The sequence below is a fragment of the Coenobita brevimanus genome, unplaced genomic scaffold (assembly GCF_032717465.1).
Source record: "Coenobita brevimanus isolate Jiangsu-jjx unplaced genomic scaffold, ASM3271746v2 jjx.HiC_scaffold_1993, whole genome shotgun sequence".
Taxonomy (NCBI): Eukaryota; Metazoa; Arthropoda; class Malacostraca; order Decapoda; family Coenobitidae; genus Coenobita; species Coenobita brevimanus.
The window spans coordinates 125,001-150,000 of record NW_027642879.1 but is presented as its reverse complement, the minus strand read 5'-3'; the positions used below and the strand labels follow the sequence as shown (position 1 = coordinate 150,000).

The 25,000-nt window shown below is 63.5% G+C and overlaps 1 protein-coding gene and 3 non-coding genes across 4 annotated transcripts in view; all 4 read right to left on the bottom strand.

The window, feature by feature from the left end:
- The window catches only part of LOC145389742 (large subunit ribosomal RNA), a 6,531-nt gene extending 2,324 nt beyond the window's left edge, over positions 1-4,207 (bottom strand). Inside the window, exon 1 of the ribosomal RNA XR_013895511.1 lies at positions 1-4,207. This exon is cut by the window's left edge and continues 2,324 nt beyond it. This is a non-coding gene — a ribosomal RNA (large subunit ribosomal RNA).
- Positions 4,208-6,794: 2,587 nt separating this feature from the next.
- LOC145389746 (5.8S ribosomal RNA) lies at positions 6,795-6,950 on the bottom strand. Its single transcript, XR_013895514.1, has one exon. It is a non-coding gene; the product is annotated as a 5.8S ribosomal RNA (ribosomal RNA).
- Positions 6,951-7,980: 1,030 nt separating this feature from the next.
- Positions 7,981-9,860, bottom strand: LOC145389741 (small subunit ribosomal RNA). The gene has a single exon (XR_013895510.1). It is a non-coding gene; the product is annotated as a small subunit ribosomal RNA (ribosomal RNA).
- Positions 9,861-16,695: 6,835 nt separating this feature from the next.
- Positions 16,696-18,227, bottom strand: LOC145389739 (uncharacterized). Its single transcript, XM_080264929.1, has 2 exons — positions 18,016-18,227; positions 16,696-17,375 (listed from the first exon to the last, which is right to left on the bottom strand). The coding sequence occupies exons 1-2, from the start codon at positions 18,225-18,227 to the stop codon at positions 16,928-16,930; spliced, it is 660 nt and encodes a 219-aa protein (XP_080121055.1). The 3' UTR covers positions 16,696-16,927.
- Between the last annotated feature and the right edge of the window lie 6,773 nt (positions 18,228-25,000).

Genomic DNA, 25,000 nt, shown 5'->3' with positions numbered 1-25,000 from the left:
CTCCGCTTCCAGCACAGGCCCGACTGACCCGACCCTCAGAGCCAATCCTTATCCCGAAGTTACGGATCTAATTTGCCGACTTCCCTTACCTACATTAATCTATCGACCAGAGGCTACATACCTTGGAGACCAGATGCGGATATGGGTACGCATTAGCCCGAAAATGGGTCCGTCCCAGCCCTGGGGGACTGGTTCACCCAGCAGGTTACTCAGCACATGCGTTTTCAAGGCCCGGCGGAGGAGCACGGGACGCCACCCACCTGCGGCGCTCTACGGCAGCCGTGTTACCATTGCCCTTTCTCACTGCGAGTGGCTTCCAGGGCCACGGCGCCTAAAACAGAAAAGAAAACTCTTTCCCGGACCTCCGCCGGTATCCGCAGGCTTTTTCCCGTTGCCAGGTCCCTGCTTTTCCACACCGACGTGCGGTGTGGATCTTCCAGGTCTAAGTTACGGAATCTTAACCGTATCCCCTTTCGCCAACGAACTCCCAACGGGTAACTGCGGGCCGCGGCTGTCCCGTGACGTATGCTCAGTGACCCCGAAGAGATGGGCACCCGCCGCGGGACAATATGGGACCCGGGTTTCAAACAGACTTTCGTGCGCGCCCCAGAACACGCACGCCTCCCGCCACGTGTATCGGGCCTGAACTCAGCCTGACAGACAGACAGATAGATACGGGCCAAACCGCCGCTCTTCCGTCCCCCCTTCCTTTGAACAAGCCCCTACTGCCTTCAGAGCTTAGCAAGGGGGCAGGGAAGGCCACGGCCACGGGCGCCTGGGAGGAATTCGTCCAGTAGTGAGCAACCAGTCTCCCTTCCCCGCTGCTACTACTGCCACCATCGCCGCCGCCGCCGCCACCGCCGACAACGGCGGGGAGCGCGCGGAGAGGAGCAGAGCAGGTGACACACCGTTGCGTATGTGCCACAGGGAAGGGATGCAGGCACCCCTGCCACCACCACCACCACCGCCGCCGCTGCAGCTAGCAGCAGCAGCAGCAGCAGTAGTAGTGGGCAGGTTTCTTTTCATTAAGTGGCACGAGACCGGCAGCACCAGGCACACCTTGCGGTGGGATTCGCGGAGCAGCGGGGTTCCTGCACGGGCATCGCTCCATGGAGAAACAGATGCCACGGGCAGCCCTGTACACCGGTTACAGCAGTCAGACAGGTGGAGAGAGGGCCAGCGGACGGCGCTGTGACTGCGCCCCCACCGAAACCGACCCCGAACCTGCTGATGATGCTGGTGGTGAGGCTGCCACTGATGCAATGCCGCTCCAACTACTAGTCCCCTCACCCGCCGGGCGCCGCACAGCCACCGAGTGCTTGCGCCCGAAGGCGAGGGCAAGTGCCTCTCCTCCTGACCATGGTCGTCATTAGCAGAGGAGGACGATGGGTGCTGCTACGCCTCTATCGATCGTGCCGGGTGCCAACGCCCCGGTGGAGGAGGAGCCGTACTCGGCCCCCCCTCTGTGTTTCTGCCCGGGCGGCAGACCACCCCCTGCGCCTCCGTCGCGTCGCGCCGTCGCGTGCTCGCACGCAACGCACGCGACGTAATACGATGACGCCGACAGCGGCAGCCACGGCCACAGCCGCTGCACCACCGGCAACCACACCGAGAACAACAAGGATAGCTATGCCACCGCTGCTGCCACTGCGGTCACTACAACCGCAGCCCACCAGCCTCATTAAGCGGCCACGCACACCCTGCGCCCTCTGTGCTTCTTCGCCTCTGGTGCTGCTTCTTCAAGCTGCTGCTGCTGCTTTTGGCCCTTCTCGGCTGTTTCTCCAGCTGCTTGTGGCGTTCGTCACCGTCAGTCATCAATTGGAAAGACGGGAATGAATGCGCCTATGGAGGGGGGGGAGATCGCCAGCTGCGCTGCTTGGAACTGGCTGGTCGTCTGAAGCCGTTACCGCTCGACGTGGTACAAGGCGTTAGCCTTGGGCTCAGGAGCGACTGATCCATGTCCAATTGATGTTCACATGGAACCCTTCTCCACATCGGCCTACAAGGGAGTCTCTCTCGATTAGTTGCTACTACCACCAAGATCTGCACCAGTGGCGGCTCCAGTCCGGCTCACGCCGAAACCTTCAACGCTCACCACCGCGCCCTCCTACTCACCGGGGCTTAAAGACTTGCGTGGCGAAGCCTGTTGTGCCACCGGCGGTCGAGTATCGGGAGAATGCTTGAGCGCCATACCATTTTAAGGGCTAGTTGCTTCGGCAGGTGAGTTGTTACACACTCCTTAGCGGATTCCAACTTCCATGGCCACCGTCCTGCTGTCTATAGCAACCAACACCTTTCTTGGGTTCTATGAGCATTCATTTAGGCCCCTTAACTCGACATTTGGTTCATCCCACAGCGCCAGTTCTGCTTACCAAAATTGGCCCACTAGGCACTCAGTGATTTGGCTCTGGAGCTTCAGTCGTGGACGGCGGCGCCAGCGGCTTTTGGAAGGCCGCCGCGCCCCGTCTTTCAAGAAAGCCCAGACACTCACCCATTTAAAGTTTGAGAATAGGTTGAGGACGTTTCGTCCCCAAGACCTCTAATCATTCGCTTTACCGGATGAAACTCATGTACGAGTGCCAGCTATCCTGAGGGAAACTTCGGAGGGAACCAGCTACTAGATGGTTCGATTAGTCTTTCGCCCCTATACCCAGCTCTGACGATCGATTTGCACGTCAGAATCGCTCCGGACCTCCACCAGAGTTTCCTCTGGCTTCATCCTGGCCAGGCATAGTTCACCATCTTTCGGGTCTCAACATATCTGCTCAAGGTACTTGCCGGCACCTGCCGCAGGTGGAAAACGGGAGGGAGGCGGGTATCCGCCCCCCCGAGCCCGCCCCTCCGCGGAGGGCCGATACGGCAAGTCCCGGGCTTGCGCCCCCCCGACACCGGAGAGCGTGTCCACGCGTTGGGCGCGGCGGCCGCGCGCCCCTCAGAGAGGAGGACGACGACGACCGCCGCCGCGTGCGCCCCGGAGCACTCGGGCGAGGGCCACCGCACGCCGCCGGACGCCAAAACCGAGGTCGGAGGAGAGGAGGGAAAGGGACTCACCCCCTCGTCGCCCCTTCCAAGGGAGCCGGGCGTGCTGCGTGGCCGAGGGATCAGCCCCAGGAGACCCCGGCCGCCTCCCCGCCAGCCAGCCGACCTGCCCTGGGCCCCGCCGCAGCCTCCTTCGGGAGAAGAAGAACAGGACAGGGGGGGAAGAGTCGGAGGAGGAGAGGGGAGGGGCGAGGCCCCCCGCAGTGTCTCACTTTCATTTCGCCTCTGGGTTTAGTGCACCCAATGACTCGCACACATGTTGAACTCCTTGGTCCGTGTTTCAAGACGGGGCGGGTGGTCCACCGACTTAGCCATTACCGCAGAGGGAGACCGCACGGTCGCGGGCACTCCCGCGACCCTCACCCAGCGGCCCCCTCGCCACTCATTAAACCATCGCAGGGCAGTCAGGGTATTTTGTCACCGGGGGTTTCCCCCGCCGCCCGCCCAGCCCCGCTACCTCCCCGAGGAGGGGAAGGGCGGCAGAAGGGGGCACGGCGAGGTACCAATCCGCCCGGGCCTTCGACGTCCCCGGCAATGGCTGCGGCAATCTACTTCGAGGAGAAATACGCCCTCCGGCGCCGGCGTGAGAAACCGGAGGCGGGCCCGCGCCGGCGCGAACGCCGAACGCGCGGGCGTCACTTACCAGGCGGACCTCTCGGCCCAGCCGACGCCATCGAGCTGAATCCCCTCATTTCGATCTACGAGTTCCACCCGTTTAGGCTCTTAACGGTTTCACGTACTATTGAACTCTCTCTTCAAAGTTCTTTTCAACTTTCCCTCACGGTACTTGTTCGCTATCGGTCTCGTGGTCATATTTAGCCTTAGATGGAGTTTACCACCTGCTTTAGGCTGCAGTTTCAAGCAACCTGACTCTACAGAAAAGCCCTTTCCGCCGACCAAGGTATCCCTCACGGGTGAGTCGCCATACGGGCCTATCACCCTCCTTGGGTAATGAGCCGCTTTCAAACGAGACTTAGGCGAGAATGGTCGGCGTGCTGGACCCTCTGAAACGCAACACCCCTCGAGGACGCCTCAGTGAGGGTTCGAGGTTATGCGCTGGGCTCTTCCCGGTTCAGTCGCCCTTACTAAGGGAATCCCTGTTGGTTTCTTTTCCTCCGCTTATTAATATGCTTAAATTTGGCGGGTGATCTCTCCTGGGACGAGGTCGTGACCAAGAGTGATTATTGTTTGGTACTGGCAAGGTAACACCCTCCACTAACTACACTTTGCTGTTGCTTTGTGGCTCTCCGGTGGCATCGGTACTACTATGGCACTGCTCGTTCCAAAGTACTTCTTCTCGGTAGGGTGGGCAGCTGCTGCTGCTGCTTCTCTTTTGGGGCTCAATGCTGCTGCTGCCGCCTGCGTGAAGAAGGCATCTAAAGCAGCAGCACCGGCACCAGCAGCAGCAAATCAACTAACTGCTTTTCTCACCCGACACTTACCGACACCACCACCACTTGTACCGGCAGCAACCAGCTTCCACAAGCTCGTTCGTGTTGTCAGGGCTTCCCCCGCCCCCAGTACGTACAACAATCATCGAGGAAGCGCCTTGCCCGATCCCCATCATCATCGGGCACGCACGACTCCTCACGTCAGCCAGACTTCAAGTTTCACCCACACTACTCGGGACCCTCAAGGAGCTCGGGCCTCTGCGTGCGGGCTACTCCAGGCCGTCACGACAACGGCGAACATCTGGCGCCTCCGCCGGGCCCTCGTTGAGTCCTCCTCCTGCAGTTCCTCTAGAGAAAGGAGGAGAACAAGAAGCCTCCTCCTCCTCCTCCTCTCCGGGCGCTGCAGTTGGCAACGAGGGCCACTTCAAAAGGCTTGTTGGTGACCGCCAATGAGCAGTGCGGGACAAGGAGAAACGAGTTCTCCTCCTCCTCCTCCTTCTTCTTCTTCTTCTTCTCTCCCCCACGACGAGGGGCGAGAGGGGAGGAGCCGGCAGTCTGCTCACTGACTTGGCCAACGCGACAACCAGACCCTTGCAAATGCCAAGTACTGGTAGGTGTCGGTTCTCTGTGGACCGACAGAAGCAAGGAGTGAGGGATGCATCAGGCAGCCGTCTGACACGCACAACAGCATAAGCAGCAGCAGCAGCAGGCTGCTGCAGCGTTGTTACCACCCTTTCCACTTCTCTTGCCTCTAGCCTTCCCGTACACCACCCCCAGCCCCCGGCGGCGCGCCACGCACGCCGTTCCTCGGGGACCGCCACGGTTCGATTCAGACCCGAGCGGACCCGAGGCTCTCCCCACCGCCTGCTGCAGCAGCAGCAGCAGCAGCAGCCGCCCCTGCCTGCCGCCGACTACGGTGGTCATTGGCACGCTGGCGGCAGCTGCTTTTGCGGTGAGGAGGCGCAGGGAGGGGGGGGGGAGGGCGGATTGCAGTGGGTCCCGGAGGCCCTTGGTTGTCTTTCTTATCACCCATCACTCAAGTCAAAGGGACGAGCACAGAAGGGAGAGAGCACAGCAAAGGTCGGCCGGGTATATTCTATAACCCAAAACAGACTACCTTCGCGGCCAACTTCTCCACCTGCCTCTACCTGTCCACTTCCCGTTCCACTACCGTTCTCGGGGTCAGTGGAGCGCGCACGCCCGGTCATTCGTCTCTTGCTCCTGTGCCGCCAAACGAGAGCCACGGGCTCCTCGGACGACGATAAGGGTGTGCACGTGTACCCGGCTAACTCTTCTTGCTCCTCCTCGGAGCCGAGTTCCCACCCGGTTACACAAGGGGTGACTGACACACTGACTGACCATCTGACTGAGCTATCGGGACCAATCAGTCCCATTACTGTCGACCAGACTGGCCTGGGGCCAGCCAAAGACAACAGCAGCAGCAGCAGCAGCAGGAGCAGCAGCAGCAGCAGCACAGGGTCAGCAGGACAGTGATCCACTCACTACAGCATCCCCTCTCCACGGACCCACCCACCCACCCACCACAGGACCACCCTCGTCAAGGTAACATGTTGCTCCTCGACTCCACAGAGCAGACCTCAGTACTGGTGGTGGTAGTAGGCCGCAGAGCACCCTTCGTCCCTTCTGTCGGAGACCCCATGATGAGCACTCCGACGGCACAGAAGAGAGGAAAAAATGAACCATGTCGGGCTGTGCGTCACTTGGGACAAAGGAGGTGAGAGCAAGAGCAGGGGGAGGAGGAGGAGAGCGGGAAGAAGACAGGTCAAACTGCATCCTCTGTCCCACCTGCCTGCCTTCCTTCCTGCCTGCCTGCCTCACCTTGGTTCCTTTCCAAGTCCCACCTTGACTCCACCTCCGGCGGTGCACCGACTTGTTTTAGTCACAATGTCGAGCACCGCGTCTCCTCTACCCCTGGGTAGGAGAAGAGTGGACGGTGTGGAAATGAAACGGTAGTCCCGGTGCTACACCCCAGCCTCTCCAGAACACTGTTCGGCCCCCTGAGAGCTTCTTTAAATCGCCTTACAGATCTCCCAGTGTTCAGTCCCTTGCTTGATGGGGAGGGTGGGGCCGACCGTCACCATGCATGCCTGCACGGACACACAAGGACAACGACGACGACGCCCTCCCCAGTGACAGGTTATATCAATGGGTTGGTTTTGAAGGAACGCAGCAGAGCCCGGTGGGGGCGGCACTGCGAATCCCCAAGGCTGAGAGGAATGTCTTGTCGGCTCCTTGGGGCTCTGCCCGAAAGACAGTCAATTGTTGACGTAGCCCCAAGTCGCCCCTCTCGCGGCTAGTTAGCCCATTGCCGGTTCTCACCAGCGTGTTGTTAGAGGCCTTGTATGACCCTCGTCCAGGAGTGGCGGCTACCCTACGGGGCAAGCCACCGCAATGTGCGTTCGACTTGTCGATGTATCTGAAAATGCGTATCACATACCGACTCGCAGTTCGCTGCGGTCTTCATCGACCCACGAGCCAAGTGATCCCCCGTTAAGAGTTGTGTCACAGTTTGGGAGAAGAAGCGATCTCGGACTTGCCAGGTCCATGTCGCACAATTCTTAGGTTTCCAGACAGAGCCAGTGAGGTGTCACTCACGGCTGACCTTGGTAGAAGAGGTTTCGTGCTGCCTGCGGGATGCACCCGACCAGGCTTTTCCTCTCTCGTCACTAGGAATAGGGACCGACACCACCAGACGTATCAACCGACGCCACCTTTCTCCGGCTCTGGCTGCCTCTGCTGGCTACTCGCCCAACCAACGGTGGGAGACGTAGAGAGAGAGCGCGCGCCGGCAGAGGGTGGCACATGATACTAGTGTCATAGGAGGTGGGCCTCTGCCTCCATAGTAACAAGTACAGCAGCCCACATCATCATTAGCTGACGTTCGAGATGGGCTTGCTCTTCCTTCTCCTTCCCCTTAGCACGGTGCTTTATTGACACCCATCCTCTCTCTCTCCCTCCCCCTCTCATCCCATCTTACCTCTGCACCAGCAGCAGCAGCAGCAGCAGCAGCAGCAGCAGGGGGATGGGAATCCTCAGGAGGAGGACAAGGAGAGCAGCAGCAGCAGGAGGATAATACAGATACGTGTGTATATGCATGTGTGCGCTGGGTGCTCGAGAAGGGCTGTTGGTCTTCCTTCTCCCTTTGCTCTATTTAGGGAGTAGGGTATGCTGTTGGGTGCCGGGAACGCACAGTAGGGGGGGGGAACTGATGGCAAGAACGAGGAGAGGAGGAGGAGGAGGAGGAGGAGGAGGAGGAGGAGGAGGCGGACGACCAGGAGCCAGTTACTTTGGCACTGTGTCTTCTGTCCTTCGACCTCCTACATCTCTCCACACATCCTCTCTCTGTATCTCTCTCTCTCTCTCTCTCTCTCTCTCTCTTTTTTTCCCTCTTCTGCCATCACGGGGGTGTGCTTGCCGAGTCTGATGTGAATGAACCACCATCATCTCCTCCCAAGGCAACCCTCAATGAAGTATAGTTGTTGTTATTAGGAGTGGGAGGAGGAGTCCTTCCTTCCATCCATCCAACTGGTAATGATCCTTCCGCAGGTTCACCTACGGAAACCTTGTTACGACTTTTACTTCCTCTAAATGATCAAGTTTGGACATCTTTCCGTCAGCCCGAGGCACCCACTCCCAGTGAAGGGAAGCAAGGCATCCAAGGGCGCCAGTCCAAAGTCCTCACTAAATCATTCAATCGGTAGTAGCGACGGGCGGTGTGTACAAAGGGCAGGGACGTAATCAACGCAAGCTGATGACTTGCGCTTACTGGGAATTCCTCGTTCATGGGAAACAATTGCAAGCCCCAATCCCTATCATGAAGGGGTTTGAACGGGTTACCCGCTCCTCTCGGAGGGGGAAAACACGCTGATCCCTTCAGTGTAGCGCGTGCGGCCCAGAACATCTAAGGGCATCACAGACCTGTTATTGCTCAATCTCGTGCAGCTAGAATTGCCACTTATCCCTCTAAGAAGAAGTTGCGAACTGGACACCAATTAATGGAGATCCGTCGACTAGTTAATAGGCCAGAGTCTCGTTCGTTATCGGAATTAACCAGACAAATCGCTCCACCAACTAAGAACGGCCATGCACCACCACCCACCGAATCGAGAAAGAGCTCTCAATCTGTCAATCCTTCCGGTGTCCGGGCCTGGTGAGATTTCCCGTGTTGAGTCAAATTAAGCCGCAGGCTCCACTCCTGGTGGTGCCCTTCCGTCAATTCCTTTAAGTTTCAGCTTTGCAACCATACTTCCCCGGAACTCAAAGACTTTGGTTTCCCGGAAGCTGCCCGCTGGGTCATGGGAATAACGCCAACGGATCGCTGGTCAGCATCGTTTATGGTTAGAACTAGGGCGGTATCTGATCGCCTTCGAACCTCTAACTTTCGTTCTTGATTAATGAAAACATCCTTGGCAAATGCTTTCGCAGTAGTTCGTCCTGCGACGGTCCAAGAATTTCACCTCTAGCGTCGCAATACGAATGCCCCCGCCTGTTTCTATTAGTCATTACCTCGGGTTCCGAGGAAAACCGACAAAATAGAACCGAGGTCCTATTCCATTATTCCATGCATAGACATTTAGGCCATTCATGTAGCCTGCTCTGAGCACTCTAATTTTTTCAAAGTAAACTTGCCAGCCACTCGGGACACTCGATGAAGAGCACCCCGGGCGAGCCAGCGGGGCCTGGACTGTTAAATACCAGGCTGTTCGGAGCGTGACAGTAGACACCGGGAGGTGTACCGTCAGTCCGGAACTGTAGTCCAACTACGAGCTTTTTAACCGCAACAACTTTAATATACGCTATTGGAGCTGGAATTACCGCGGCTGCTGGCACCAGACTTGCCCTCCAATAGATCCTCGTTAAAGGATTTAAAGTGTACTCATTCCGATTGTGAGGCCTCGGATGAGTCTCACATCGTTATTTTTCGTCACTACCTCCCCAGGCCGGGAGTGGGTAATTTGCGTGCCTGCTGCCTTCCTTGGATGTGGTAGCCGTTTCTCAGGCTCCCTCTCCGGAATCGAACCCTGATTCCCCGTTACCCGTTATAGCCATTGTAGGCGCATAACCTACAATCGAAAGCTGATAAGGCAGACACTTGAAAGATGCGGCGCCAGTGCGGAGACTGTGCGCTCAGCTCAAAGTTATCCAGATTCACCACAGGCAGGTTACGGACCGAGATCCGCCGACCGGTTTTAAACTAATAAAAGCGCCCTTCCCTCTCGGTCAGGGACTCTGTGTGCATGTATTAGCTCTAGAATTACCACAGTTATCCAAGTAATTGGGTACAGATCCAATGAAACATAGCTGTTTTAATGAGCCATTCGCGGTTTTACCTTGCATAGGCTTGTACTTACACATGCATGGCTTAATCTTTGAGACAAGCATATGACTACTGGCAGGATCAACCAGGTAGCTATATACGGAGTAATAGCTTGGATTTGCGCCTAGGCTGGTTGGGGGTGTCTGTGTCTGTGGTACCAGTTGCTTCTGCCGTTGTCGTTGTTGATGCAGCACTTGTGACAAACATTTCGTCGTCATCACCTGCAGTACAACCAGCATGCAACACCACCCCAGCACACAATACTCTCCCCTCACAGCCTGCGCCTAATTAGAGTAGTAGTGGCGGCCCTCTCTGCTCGCTCACTCACTCACTGGTCCAATTCACTGTAAGACACAACAGCCATGGGGGGCCAAGACCTCACACAGGAGTCAAGTGAGCCCTCCCGCAATGGCATTCGATATCAGGCAGGAGCTGATGATGAGGATGGCTTCTCCTCAGCCACCACCACCACAGACTCCCATGACAAGGGCACATTCAGCAGCAGAAGTGGACCTTCTTCTTCTCCCGCTGCCTGCCCTCTCACCTGTAGCTGGGCATTCTCTCTATTCGTGGGTTTCCCCGTAGAGAGAGTCCCTCAGGTCTGCACACCCTAGGCAGTCGACGACGGCAAGCCGGTTAGTCGTTCGGTGTGACCGTCGGACCTCCGGCTTCCCGGGACCTCGTCGACCCACTGGCATGTGCTTCGTGGACCTGGTTTTCTCTTTTCTTAAGCGCCGGCCTCTCCCCCTGACAGTAGCACAGGCAGCCGGGGCCCTCGACTGAAAGCACCCGGCCGCGTTGTGCCCCCGGGAGTCAGGCGGCGTGCCAGAGCCATGCCGAAACCAGCCGGAGAAGTTTCCCCCCCGCACAGGGTGCGGGGAGGCCCCTCCTCCTATTCCGGTAACGGCAATGGACGGACGCCCGAACACCACCCGGGCCCTCTCCTTCGACTATCGTCCGCCCGCCAGAAGAACTGGCCAACACAGAGCCAGCCACCCACTGAAGGGCCGCTCACTCTCTCTTCCTCAAGGTTAGGTTGCACTCGGAGAGCCGACCCCGCTACCCAGGTCGCTCCCTGTCTTGGGGTTAGGTTAGGCAAGCCCTTGGTTCTGAGAGCCGCCCGCCCCACCCCTTCTGTCTTCTCTCCCCGTTGGCCACCACCCGCCTCTGAAAACGGAGGAGAGCCACGCGGGTATGGTGAGCCCTTCCGGCACTCGATACTCACACTGCACCGAGAGCCAGAGGAGCCCCTGCTGCGGACCGACCCCACGATCCGTCTTGGTAAGCCCAGACCCCCCTTTGCCGGTGCTCGGCTCCGGAGGGTGGGTCTAGGAGGCGGAGGGAAAGGCACAGCCACACTCTGCCCTCTGACCCCTCCGGCTCCCGGGCATTCTCCCTATTCGTGGGTTTCCCCGTAGAGAGAGTCCCTCGGGTCTGCACACCCTAGGCAGCCGGTGGCGGCAAGCCGGTCAGTCGTTCGGTGTGACCCGTCGGACCTCCGGCTTCCCGGGACCCCATCGACCCACTGGCATGTGCACTTGACCAGCGAAAGTAGGTTGCGCCAGCCCCGAGCTTCCCTGGCGGCAGCACAGGCGGCCGGAGCCCTCGTCAGACAGCTCCCAGCCGCTTTGTGCCCCCGGGAAATGGGCGGCATGCCAGAATCGTGCCGAGACCAGCCAAGGAACCCGACCCACGCACAGCACGCAGCGTACGGGGAGGCCCCTCCTCCGGCAACGGCAATGGACGGACGCCCGAACACCACCCGGGCCTTCTCCTCCGACCTCAGTCCGTCCCCACGCAGGCGAGGGCCGGCCGATGCGCCCTGCTCATAGGACTTACAATGCACCGAGGGGCAGAGCTGATGTGCCACCCAACGATCCCTCTCTCGCTGCTCCAGTGGCCCACTCCTTCGCTTCTGCTCGGCTCCGGAGGGTTGGAGGCGGAGGGAAGGGCACAGGCACTCTCTCCCCACACGGCCAAAGGCCCAGCTTTGCACACCTGCACTGCCCTGCACTGACGGGAAGAGCTTTTGTGCCAGCCAGATGGCCCCACAATCCCACTCTCACTGCCCCATGGGCCACTCCTTTGCTGCAGCTCAGCGCCGCTCGGGAGGGCCGGAGGCGGAGGCGGAGAGGGAAGGGCTCGGGCACACTCTGCTCTCCCGGCCCCTCGACCACACCGGCTCCCTGCACTGAGGCGGGGGAGGGGCGGCCCGGGGCCCTGTCCAGCGGCGGAGGCTCAGCCTCCGAGACCCACCGCTGAACCACTGCAGCACGCCCGGCCTGCTCTGCCGACACTGCCGGGTAGGAAGGGGTCCCTCTTCCTTGGTATAATCCCGGGCACAGCCCCGAAAAAAGTTTATTTTTGGGCCCCCTTCCCCCGTTCGGGGGAGAGAGCGGTAGAAACTCCTCGGGGCCTGGCATTTCAACGGGAAGAGGCCGCACCCAAGTCGGGAATCCGACCCCCGGTTTGGCCTCCCTCGACCCCCCCAAGCTTGGATCCCCTGTGGAAGGGGCCGAGCGCGGAGGAAGGGGGTGAACCGTCCGTCGGGGTCACGGCCTCGCCCGCCGCCCCCACTCCCCCAGAACAGTGTCCTGCCTGCACTGAGCGGGAGGAGGGCCGGGCCCAGCGTGCGGACGGCACGGGAACACTCCCCGCCCACGGCCACAGGACGAGCCATGCATGCCTGCGCTGCACCGGGGTGGGCCAGGAGCTCGCGTGCCACCGCCCCCGTTCCCTCTCGTTGCTCCATGGACTGCTACTCCTTGGCCGGTGCTCGGCTCTGGAGCGTTGGAGGCGGAGGGAAGGGCGCGGGCACACTCTCCCCACACGGCCAGAGGCCGAGCCACGCTCACCTGCACCGAGGGGAGGAGCTTGTGGGCCGACCCCACGATCACCTCCACTGCCCCGTGTCCTCCTCCTTCGCTGCTGCTGCTGCTGCTGCTGCTCAGCTCTAGAGGGCTCGAGGCGGAGGGAAGGGCACGGGCACACTCTCCCCGTACGGCCAGAGGCCGAGCCACGCTCACCTTCACTGCCCTGCACCGAGGGGAAGAGTTTGTGTGCCGACCCAACAATCACCTCCTCTGCTGCTGCTGCTGCTGCTGCTGCTGCTCAGCTCTAGAGGGCCAGAGGCGGAGGGAAGGGCACGGGAACACTCTCCCCGTACGGCCAGAGGCCCAGCTTTGCGCACCTGCACTGCCCTGCACTGACGGGAAGAGCTTTTGTGCCAGCCAGATGGCCCCACAATCCCACTCTCACTGCCCCATGGGCCACTCCTTTGCTGCAGCTCAGCGCCGCTCGGGAGGGCCGGAGGCGGAGGCGGAGAGGGAAGGGCTCGGGCACACTCTGCTCTCCCGGCCCCTCGACCACACCGGCTCCCTGCACTGAGGCGGGGGAGGGGCGGCCTGGGGCCCTGTCCAGCGGCGGAGGCTCAGCCTCCGAGACCCACCGCTGAACCACTGCAGCACGCCCGGCCTGCTCTGCCGACACTGCCGGGTAGGAAGGGGTCCCTCTTCCTCGGTAAAATCCCGGGCACAGCCCCGAAAAAAGTTTATTTTTGGGCCCCCTTCCCGCGTTCGGGGGAGAGCGGTAGAAACTCCTCGGGGCCTGGCATTTCAACGGGAAGAGGCCGCACCCAAGTCGGGAATCCGACCCCCGGTTTGGCCTCCCTCGACCCCCCCAAGCTTGGATCCCCTGTGGAAGGGCCCGAGCGCGGAGGAAGGGGGTGAACCGTCCGTCGGGGTCACGGCCTCGCCCGCCGCCCCCACTACCCCAGGACAGTGTCCTGCCTGCACTGAGCGGGAGGAGGGCCGGGCCCAGCGTGCGGACGGCACGGGAACACTCCCCCGCCCACGGCCACAGGACGAGCCATGCATGCCTGCGCTGCACCGGGGTGGGCCAGGAGCTCGCGTGCCACCGCCCCCGTTCCCTCTCGTTGCTCCATGGACTACTACTCCTTGGCCGGTGCTCGGCTCTGGAGCGTTGGAGGCGGAGGGAAGGGCGCGGGCACACTCTCCCCACACGGCCAGAGGCCGAGCCACGCTCACCTGCACCGAGGGGAGGAGCTTGTGGGCCGACCCCACGATCACCTCCACTACCCCGTGTCCTCCTCCTTTGCTGCTGCTGCTGCTGCTCAGCTCTAGAGGGCTCGAGGCGGAGGGAAGGGCGCGGGCACACTCTCCCCACACGGCCAGAGGCCGAGCCACGCTCACCTGCACCGAGGGGAGGAGCTTGTGTGCCGACCCCACGATCACCTCCACTGCCCCGTGTCCTCCTCCTTCGCTGCTGCTGCTGCTGCTGCTGCTGCTGCTGCTCAGCTCTAGAGGGCTCGAGGCGGAGGGAAGGGCACGGGCACACTCTCCCCGTACGGCCAGAGGCCGAGCCACGCTCACCTGCACTGCCCTGCCCTTGAGGGGAAGAGCTTGTGTGCCGACCCAACAATCACCTCCTCTGCTGCTGCTGCTGCTGCTCAGCTCTAGAGGGCCAGAGGCGGAGGGAAGGGCACGGGAACACTCTCCCCGTACGGCCAGAGGCCCAGCTTTGCGCACCTGCACTGCCCTGCACTGACGGGACGAGCTTTTGTGCCAGCCAGATGGCCCCACAATCCCACTCTCACTGCCCCATGGGCCACTCCTTTGCTGCAGCTCAGCGCCGCTCGGGAGGGCCGGAGGCGGAGGCGGAGAGGGAAGGGCTCGGGCACACTCTGCTCTCCCGGCCCCTCGACCACACCGGCTCCCTGCACTGAGGCGGGGGAGGGGCGGCCCGGGGCCCTGTCCAGCGGCGGAGGCTCAGCCTCCGAGACCCACCGCTGAACCACTGCAGCACGCCCGGCCTGCTCTGCCGACACTGCCGGGTAGGAAGGGGTCCCTCTTCCTCGGTAAAATCCCGGGCACAGCCCCGAAAAAAGTTTATTTTTGGGCCCCCTTCCCGCGTTCGGGGGAGAGAGCGGTAGAAACTCCTCGGGGCCTGGCATTTCAACGGGAAGGGGCCGCACCCAAGTCGGGAATCCGACCCCCGGTTCGGCCTCCCTCGACCCCCCCAAGCTTGGATCCCCTGTGGAAGGGCCCGAGCGCGGAGGAAGGGGGTGAACCGTCCGTCGGGGTCACGGCCTCGCCCGCCGCCCCCACTACCCCAGGACAGTGTCCTGCCTGCAGTAAGCGGGAGGAGGGCCGGGCCCAGCGTGCGGACGGCACGGGAACACTCCCCCGCCCACGGCCACAGGACGAGCGATGCATGCCCTGCGCTGCACCGGGGTGGGCCAGGAGCTCGCGTGCCACCGCCCCCGTTCCCTCTCGTTGCTCCATGGACTACTACTCCTTGGCCGGTGCTCGGCTCTGGAGCGTTGGAGGCGGAGGGAAGGGCGCGGGCACACTCTCCCCACACGGCCAGAGGCCGAGCCACGCTCACCTGCACCGAGGGGAGGAGCTTGTGGGCCGACCCCACGATCACCTCCACTACCCCGTGTCCTCCTCCTTTGCTGCTGCTGCTGCTGCTCAGCTCTAGAGGGCTCGAGGCGGAGGGAAGGGCGCGGGCACACTCTCCCCACACGGCCAGAGGCCGAGCCACGCTCACCTGCACCGAGGGGAGGAGCTTGTGTGCCGACCCCACGATCACCTCCACTGCCCCGTGTCCTCCTCCTTCGCTGCTGCTGCTGCTGCTGCTGCTGCTGCTGCTCAGCTCTAGAGGGCTCGAGGCGGAGGGAAGGGCACGGGCACACTCTCCCCGTACGGCCAGAGGCCGAGCCACGCTCACCTGCACTGCCCTGCCCTTGAGGGGAAGAGCTTGTGTGCCGACCCAACAATCACCTCCTCTGCTGCTGCTGCTGCTGCTGCTGCTGCTCAGCTCTAGAGGGCCAGAGGCGGAGGGAAGGGCACGGGAACACTCTCCCCGTACGGCCAGAGGCCCAGCTTTGCGCACCTGCACTGCCCTGCACTGACGGGACGAGCTTTTGTGCCAGCCAGATGGCCCCACAATCCCACTCTCACTGCCCCATGGGCCACTCCTTTGCTGCAGCTCAGCGCCGCTCGGGAGGGCCGGAGGCGGAGGCGGAGAGGGAAGGGCTCGGGCACACTCTGCTCTCCCGGCCCCTCGACCACACCGGCTCCCTGCACTGAGGCGGGGGGAGGGGCGGCCCGGGGCCCTGTCCAGCGGCGGAGGCTCAGCCTCCGAGACCCACCGCTGAACCACTGCAGCACGCCCGGCCTGCTCTGCCGACACTGCCGGGTAGGAAGGGGTCCCTCTTCCTCGGTAAAATCCCGGGCACAGCCCCGAAAAAAGTTTATTTTTGGGCCCCTTCCCGCGTTCGGGGGAGAGAGCGGTAGAAACTCCTCGGGGCCTGGCATTTCAACGGGAAGGGGCCGCACCCAAGTCGGGAATCCGACCCCCGGTTCGGCCTCCTCGACCCCCCCAAGCTTGGATCCCCTGTGGAAGGGCCCGAGCGCGGAGGAAGGGGGTGAACCGTCCGTCGGGGTCACGGCCTCGCCCGCCGCCCCCCCACTACCCCAGGACAGTGTCCTGCCTGCAGTAAGCGGGAGGAGGGCCGGGCCCAGCGTGCGGACGGCACGGGAACACTCCCCCGCCCACGGCCACAGGACGAGCGATGCATGCCCTGCGCTGCACCGGGGTGGGCCAGGAGCTCGCGTGCCACCGCCCCCGTTCCCTCTCGTTGCTCCATGGACTGCTACTCCTTGGCCGGTGCTCGGCTCTGGAGCGTTGGAGGCGGAGGGAAGGGCGCGGGCACACTCTCCCCACGCGGCCAGAGGCCGAGCCACGCTCACCTGCACCGAGGGGAGGAGCTTGTGGGCCGACCCCACGATCACCTCCACTACCCCGTGTCCTCCTCCTTTGCTGCTGCTGCTGCTGCTGCTGCTGCTGCTCAGCTCTAGAGGGCTCGAGGCGGAGGGAAGGGCACGGGCACACTCTCCCCGTACGGCCAGAGGCCGAGCCACGCTCACCTGCACTGCCCTGCACTTGAGGGGAAGAGCTTGTGTGCCGACCCCACGATCACCTCCTCTGCTCCTCCGCTGCTGCTGCTCAGCTCTGGAGGGCTCGAGGCGAAGGGAAGGGCGCGGGCACACTCTCCCCGTACGGCCAGAGGCCGAGCCACGCTCACCTGCACTGCCCTGCACCGAGGGGAAGAGCTTGTGTGCCGACCCCACGTTCACCTCCTCTGCTGCTGCTGCTGCTCAGCTCTAGAGGGCTGGAGGCGGAGGGAAGGGCACGGGCACACTCTCCCCGTACGGCCAGAGGCCGAGCCACGCTCACCTGCACTGCCCTGCACCGAGGGGAAAGGGCTCGTGTGCTGACCCCACGAACGCCTCCTCTGCTGCTGCTGCTCAGCTCTAGAGGGGTCGAGGCGGAGGGAAGGGCACGGGCACACTCTCCCCGTACGGCCAGAGGCCGAGCCACGCTCACCTGCACTGCCCTGCACCGAGGGGAGGAGCTTGTGTGCCGACCCCACGATCACCTCCTCTGCTGCTGCTGCTCTAGAGGGCTCGAGGCGGAGGGAAGGGCACGGGCACACTCTCCCCGTACGGCCAGAGGCCGAGCCACGCTCACCTGCACTGCCCTGCACTTGAGGGGAAGAGCTTGTGTGCCGACCCCACGATCACCTCCTCTGCTCCTCCTCCTCTGCTGCTGCTGCTGCTGCTGCTCAGCTCTAGAGGGGTCGAGGCGGAGGGAAGGGCACGGGCACACTCTCCCCGTACGGCCAGAGGCCGAGCCACGCTCACCTGCACTGCCCTGCACTTGAGGGGAAGAGCTTGTGTGCCGACCCCACGATCACCTCCTCTGCTCCTCCTCCGCTGCTGCTGCTGCTGCTGCTGCTGCTGCTCAGCTCTAGAGGGCTCGAGGCGGAGGGAAGGGCACGGGCACACTCTCCCCGTACGGCCAGAGGCCGAGCCACGCTCACCTGCACTGCCCTGCACTTGAGGGGAAGAGCTTGTGTGCCGACCCCACGATCACCTCCTCTGCTGCTGCTGCTGCTGCTGCTACTGCTGCTCAGCTCTAGAGGGGTCGAGGCGGAGGGAAGGGCACGGGCACGCTCTCCCCGTACGGCCAGAGGCCGAGCCACGCTCACCTGCACTGCCCTGCACTTGAGGGGAAGAGCTTGTGTGCCGACCCCACGATCACCTCCTCTGCTCCTCCTCCTCTGCTGCTGCTGCTGCTGCTCAGCTCTAGAGGGGTCGAGGCGGAGGGAAGGGCACGGGCACACTCTCCCCGTACGGCCAGAGGCCGAGCCACGCTCACCTGCACTGCCCTGCACTTGAGGGGAAGAGCTTGTGTGCCGACGCCACGATCACCCCCTCTGCTCCTCCGCTGCTGCTGCTCAGCTCTAGAGGGGTCGAGGCGGAGGGAAGGGCACGGGCACACTCTCCCCACACGGCCGGAGGCCGAGCTATGCTCACCTGCACTGCCCTGCACCGAGGGGGAGAGCTTCTGTGCCGACGAGATGACCCCATGATCCTCTCCGCTGCTCCACGTCCGACTCCATCGCTGGTGCTGCTGCAGCATCAGCAGAGCTCCGGACGATCACAGGCGGAGGGGAGGGGCGCGAGCACACTCTCCCCACACAGCCAGAGGCCGAGCCACGCATGCCTGCACTGCACTACGCTGAGGGGCAGGGCTTGTGTGCCAACGGGACGACTGCCTGATCTCTCCCGCTACTCCACAGGCCACTCCTTCGCTGCAGCTCAGCTCCGGAGTGTTGGAGGCGCAGGGAATGGCGCGGGCACACTCTGCCCTCCCAGCGCTCTGGCCCCTCGACCATGCCAGCTCCCTGCACTGAGGCGGAGGAGTGGTGGCCCGGGGCCCTGTCCAGTGGCGGGGTACAACTCCCCGAGACCCACCGCTGAACCGCTACAGTGCGCTCGGGCTGCTCTGGCCTGGAAGGGGGTCCGTCTGCCTGGGGACCCCCTTCCTTGATTAAATCCTGGGCACAGCCGCCCCCAAAGTGAATTTTTTGCCGCCCCCATCGCCGTTCGCGAGAAAGAGCAGCATTAACTCCCGGGGTTCAGGAGACCTCCCGGGTTGTAGCCGCACCCAAGTCGAAAAATCGACCCTCGGTTTGGCCACCTCCGACCCTCCCAAGCCGGGATCCCCTGTGGAAGGGGCCCAGCAGCGAGGGAGAGGGAGAGGGTGGTGGACGGGCTCACGGCCTGCCCTCCCGCTTTCGACCCCCCCGAGCTGGGATCCCCTGTGGAAGGGGTCCAGCGCAGAGGGAGAGGGTGAACGGGCTCACGGCCTCCCCTCCCGCCTTCGACCCTCCCAAGCTGGGATCCCCTGTGGAAGGGGTTCAGCGGTGAGGAAGAGGGAGACTCACGGCCTCCTCTCCCAATTTCCGGACACCCCGCCGGGCTGGGGTCCCCTGTGGAAGGGGTCCAGCGCGGAGGGACAGGGTGGGCGGGCTCGCGGCCTCCTCTCCCGCCTCCGACCCTCCCGAGCTGGGATCCCCTGTGGAAGGGGTCCAGCGCGGAGGGAGAGGGTGAACGGGCTCACGGCCTCCTCTCCCGCCTTCGACCCTCCCAAGCTCGTCGATCCGACGAGGAAGGGGCCGAGCGAGGCGGGCTGAGTGCTGGACAGGTTAAACCTCCATGCCTCTCCTCCCACCTCGGCCCCTCTGAGCGCCGATCCGACGAGGAAGGGGCCGAGCGAGGAGGGCTGAGTGCTGAACACCCTCCGTGCCTCTCCTCCCACCTCGGCCCCTCTGAGCGCCGATCCGACGAGGAAGGGGCCGAGCGAGGAGGGCTGAGTGCTGAACACCCTCGATGCCTCTCCTCCCACCTCGGCGCCCCTCTGAGCGCCGGTCCGACGAGGAAGGGGCCGAGCGAGGAGGGCTGAGTGCTGAACGACCTCGATGCCTCTCCTCCCACCTCGGCCCCTATGAGCGCCGGTCCGACGAGGAAGGGGCCGAGCGAGGAGGGCTGAGTGCTGAACACCCTCGGTGCCTCTCCTCCCACCTCGGCCCCTCGGAGCGCCGATTCGACGAGGAAGGGGCCGAGCGAGGAGGGCTGAGTGCTATCCCCTCCATGCCTCCCCTCCCACCTTGCAGCCTCTCAGCGTCGATTCGATGAGGAACCGGCCGAGTGTGAGTGTGGAGGGTCGAGAGAGGGTTCGGCCTGGGTGCTGCCACCCTCCTACAGGCGCCTGCGACATGCACGGGGCTCGGGGAGGGCCGGACCGCAGCACCGCCTCGGACCGGTCGGGGAAGGGGTCCCTTCCCCTTGGTAAAATATAGGGGTGAGCCGCGGGGCTCGACGGTTCTCGGCAGGCCTAATTCAGGCTCGCGAGGATTTTATCGGTTTCCCCTTGGAATGACGTGTTCCACCCTGATCGAGGCGCGCTAAAACCTTGGATCACTACCTCCAGACCGTTGTAGTCACCACTCTCGACCCTCTTCAGCGTCGATTCGACGAGGAAACGGCCGAGTGCGGAGGGAGTGAGTGTGAACCAGACGATGCCTCTCCCTCCCACCTCGGCCCCTCTGAGCGCCGATCCGACGAGGAAGGGGCCGAGCGAGGGGGGCTGAGCGCTGAACGCCCTCGATGCCTCTCCTCCCACCTCGGCCCCTCTGAGCGCCGATCCGACGAGGAAGGGGCCGAGCGAGGAGGGCTGAGTGCTGAGCGACCTCGACGCCTCTCCTCCCACCTCGGCCCGTCTGAGCCCCGATCCGACGAGGAAGGGGCCGAGCGAGGAGGGCTGAGTGCTGAACGACCTCCATGCCTCTCCTCCCACCTCGGCCCCTCTGAGCGCCCATCCGACGAGGAAGGGGCCGAGCGAGGAGGGCTGAGTGCTGAACGACCTCCATGCCTCTCCTCCCACCTCGGCCCCTCTGAGCGCCGATCCGACGAGGAAGGGGCCGAGCGAGGAGGGCTGAGTGCTGAACGACCTCGATGCCTCTCCTCCCACCTCGGCCCCTCTGAGCGCCGATCCGACGAGGAAGGGGCCGAGCGAGGAGGGCTGAGCGCTGAACGCCCTCGATGCCTCTCCTCCCACCTCGGCCCCTCTGAGCGCCGATCCGACGAGGAAGGGGCCGAGCGAGGAGGGCTGAGTGCTGAACGACCTCGATGCCTCTCCTCCCACCTCGGCCCCTATGAGCGCCGATCCGACGAGGAAGGGGCCGAGCGAGGAGGGCTGAGTGCTGAAAGACCTCCATGCCTCTCCTCCCACCTCGGCCCCTCGGAGCGTCGATTCGACGGGGAAGGGGCCGAGCCAGGAGGGCTGAGTGCTGTCCCCTCCATGGCTCCCCTCCCACCTTGGAGCCTCTCAGCGTCGGTTCGATGAGGAACCGGCCGAGTGTGAGTGTCGAGGATGGAGAGAGGGGTCGGCCTGGGTGCTGCCACCCTCCTACAGGCGCCTGCGACATGCACGGGGCTCGGGGAGGGCCGGACCGCAGCACCGCCTCGGACCGGTCGGGGAAGGGGTCCCTTCCCCTTGGTAAAATATAGGGGTGAGCGGCGGGGCTCGAAAATTCTCGGCAGGCCTACTTCAGCCTCGCGAGGATTTATATCGATTTCCCCTTAGAATGACGTGTTCCACCCTGATCGGGGCGCGCTAAAACCTTGGATCACTACCTCCAGACCGTTGTAGTCACCACTCTCGACCCTCTTCAGCGTCGATTCGACGAGGAAGCGGCCGAGTGTGGAGGGGATGAGTGTGAACCAGACGATGCCTCTCCTCCCACCTCGGCCCCTCTGAGCGCCGATCCGACGAGGAAGGGGCCGAGCGAGGAGGGCTCAGGGCTGAACGCCCTCGATGCCTCTCCTCCCACCTCGGCCCCTCTGAGCGCCGATCCGACGAGGAAGGGGCCGAGCGAGGAGGGCTCAGGGCTGAACAACCTCCATGCCTCTCCTGCCACCTCGGCCCCTCTGAGCGCCGATCCGACGAGGAAGGGGCCGAGCGAGGAGGGCTCAGGGCTGAACAACCGCGATGCCTCTCCTCCCACCTCGGCCCCTCTGAGCGCCGATCCGACGAGGAAGGGGCCGAGCGAGGAGGGCTCAGGGCTGAACAACCGCGATGCCTCTCCTCCCACCTCGGCCCCTCTGAGCGCCGATCCGACGAGGAAGGGGCCGAGCGAGGAGGGCTGAGTGCCGAACAGGTTAAACCTCGATGCCTCTCCTCCCGCCACGGCCCCTCTTAGCGTCGATCCGACGAGGAAGGGGCCGAGCGAGGAGGGCTGAGTGCCGAACACCCTCGATGCCTCTCCTCCCGCCTCGGCCCCTCTGAGCGCCGATCCGACGAGGAAGGGGCCGAGCGAGGAGGGCTGAGTGCTGAACGACCTCCATGCCTCTCCTCCCACCTCGGCCCCTCGGAGCGTCGATCCGACGAGGAAGGGTCCGAGCGAGGAGGGCTGAGTGCTGAACGACCTCGATGCCTCTCCTCCCACCTCGGCCCCTCTGAGCGCCGATCCGGCGAGGAAGGGGCCGAGCGAGGAGGGTTCAGGGCTGAACGACCTCCATGCCTCTCCTCCCACCTCGGCCCCTCTGAGCGCCGATCCGACGAGGAAGGGGCCGAGCGAGGAGGGCTGAGTGCTGAATGACCTCCATGCCTCTCCTCCCACCTCGGCCCCTCGGAGCGTCGATTCGACGAGGAAGGGGCCGAGCCAGGAGGGCTGAGTGCTACTCCCCTCCATGCCTCCCCTCCCACCTTGGGGCCTCCCAGCGTCGATTCGATGAGGAACCGGCCGGAGGATCGAGAGAGAGGTCGGCCTGGGTGCTGCCACCCTCCTACAGGCGCCTGCGACATGCACGGGGCTCGGGGAGGGCCGGACCGCAGCACCGCCTCGGACCGGTCGGGGAAGGTGTCCCTTCCCCATGGTAAAATATAGGGGTGAGCCGCGGGGCTCGACGGTTCTCGGCAGGCCTAATTCAGGCTCGCGAGGATTTATATCGATTTTCCCTTAGAAGGACGTGTTCTACCGTCATCCAGGCGCGCTCAAACCTTGGATCACTACCTCCAGACCGTTGTAGTCACCACTCTCGACCGCCTTGAGCGTCGATTCGACGAGGAAACGGCCGAGTGTGGAGGGAGTGAGTGTGAACCAGACGATGCCTCTCCCTCCCACCTCGGCCCCTCTGAGCGCCGACCCGACGAGGAAGGGGCCGAGCGAGGAGGGCTGAGCGCTGAACGCCCTCGATGCCTCTCCTCCCACCTCGGCCCCTCAGAGCGCCGATCCGACGAGGAAGGGGCCGAGCGAGGAGGGCTGAGCGCTGAACGCCCTCGATGCCTCTCCTCCCACCTCGGCCCCTCTGAGCGCCGATCCGACGAGGAAGGGGCCGAGCGAGGAGGGCTGAGCGCTGAACGCCCTCGATGCCTCTCCTCCCACCTCGGCCCCTCTGAGCGCCGATCCGACGAGGAAGGGGCCGAGCGAGGAGGGCTGAGCGCTGAACGCCCTCGATGCCTCTCCTCCCACCTCGGCCCCTCTGAGCGCCGATCCGACGAGGAAGGGGCCGAGCGAGGAGGGCTGAGCGCTGAACAGGTTAAACCTCCATGCCTCTCCTCCCACCTCGGCCCCTCGGAGCGCCGATTCGACGAGGAAGGGGCCGAGCGAGGAGGGCTGAGCGCTGAACGCCCTCGATGCCTCTCCTCCCACCTCGGCCCCTCTGAGCGCCGATCCGACGAGGAAGGGGCCGAGCGAGGAGGGCTGAGTGCTGAACGCCCTCGATGCCTCTCCTCCCACCTCGGCCCCTCTGAGCGCCGATCCGACGAGGAAGGGGCCGAGCGAGGAGGGCTGAGCGCTGAACAGGTTAAACCTCCATGCCTCTCCTCCCACCTCGGCCCCTCGGAGCGCCGATTCGACGAGGAAGGGGCCGAGCCAGGAGGGCTGAGCGCTATCCCCTCCGTGCCTCCCCTCCCACCTTGGAGCCTCCCAGCGTCGATTCGATGAGGAACCGGCCGAGTGTGAGTGTGGAGGACCGAGAGGGAGGTCGGCCTGGGTGCTGCCACCCTCCTACAGGCGCCTGCGACATGCACGGGGCTCGGGGAGGGCCGGACCGCAGCACCGCCTCGGACCGGTCGGGGAAGGTGTCCCTTCCCCATGGTAAAATATAGGGGTGAGCCGCGGGGCTCGACGGTTCTCGGCAGGCCTAATTCAGGCTCGCGAGGATTTATATCGATTTTCCCTTAGAAGGACGTGTTCTACCGTCATCCAGGCGCGCTCAAACCTTGGATCACTACCTCCAGACCGTTGTAGTCACCACTCTCGACCGCCTTGAGCGTCGATTCGACGAGGAAACGGCCGAGTGTGGAGGGAGTGAGTGTGAACCAGACGATGCCTCTCCCTCCCACCTCGGCCCCTCTGAGCGCCGATCCGACGAGGAAGGGGCCGAGCGAGGAGGGCTGAGCGCTGAACGCCCTCGATGCCTCTCCCTCCCACCTCGGCCCCTCTGAGCGCCGATCCGACGGGGAAGGGGCCGAGCGAGGAGGGCTGAGCGCTAACCCCTCCCTGCCTCTCCCTCCCACCTTGGAGCCTCTCAGCACCACCACCACCTGCCCTAGGGCAGCCCGCTTCCCCTCAGGCCTCTATGTGGCCATCCCCTTGGAGCCTCTCAGCACCACCACCTGCCCTAGGGCAGCCCGCTTCCCCTCGGGCCTCTATGTGGCCATCCCCTTGCGGAGGCCAAGTCGATTGGCAAATTCTTGTTTGGTCGGGCCGAACACCCCCCTTCTCCCAGTCCTTTTGCCCTCGCTTGGCTCGCTCGCGCGCGCCCGTCAGCCCTTGGCGCCGGGTCTGGGGGCTGTGCAGACACCACACGCCCTGTGTACGGAGAGGGGCAAGTCCAAGGCACTGCCTCAGAGAGCCTGATGATGATGCCCTTCGCCCCCCATCTCCTCCCTGCAGCTAAGCTGCACCCTCCTGGGGAGGAAGATATGCACACTCGCGCCCCCTTGGGCTTGAGGTCGGAGGGAAGAGCTCTGCTCTGTACATACGCAGCCAGGCGAGCGGGCATGCATGCATCCCCGCCTTCACATCCAGCCGCCCCATGCCCACTTGCTCTCCCACTCTCTCTCTCTCTCTCTCTCTCTGTCCCCTCAAGCTTCCTGTGCAGCCACTGCCAGCAGCAGCAGCAGCCCCACAAGGGCTTCGTAGCAGGTTCAAAGAGGGGGAGGGGGGAAACAAGCACCAAGTGGCGTAGGCACCCTTTGATGGATCGGGGGAGGGCTGATGGCCATCAACCACCAGCTCCTGCTCCTCCTGATCTGTCATCATCCACTGAACACAGCACCTGTATGCATT

What these genes read in the sequence shown, in the direction of transcription:
- LOC145389739 (XM_080264929.1), bottom strand. Translation starts at nt 18,227, where the DNA reads ATGGGGTCATCTCGTCGGCACAGAAGCTCTCCCCCTCGGTGCAGGGCA. An exon ending in TCAAGTGCAGGGCAGTGCAG is followed by an intron (nt 17,376 to 18,015) that starts GTGAGCGTGGCT and finishes GCAGAGGAGGTG; the next exon opens with ATCGTGGGGTCGGCACACAA.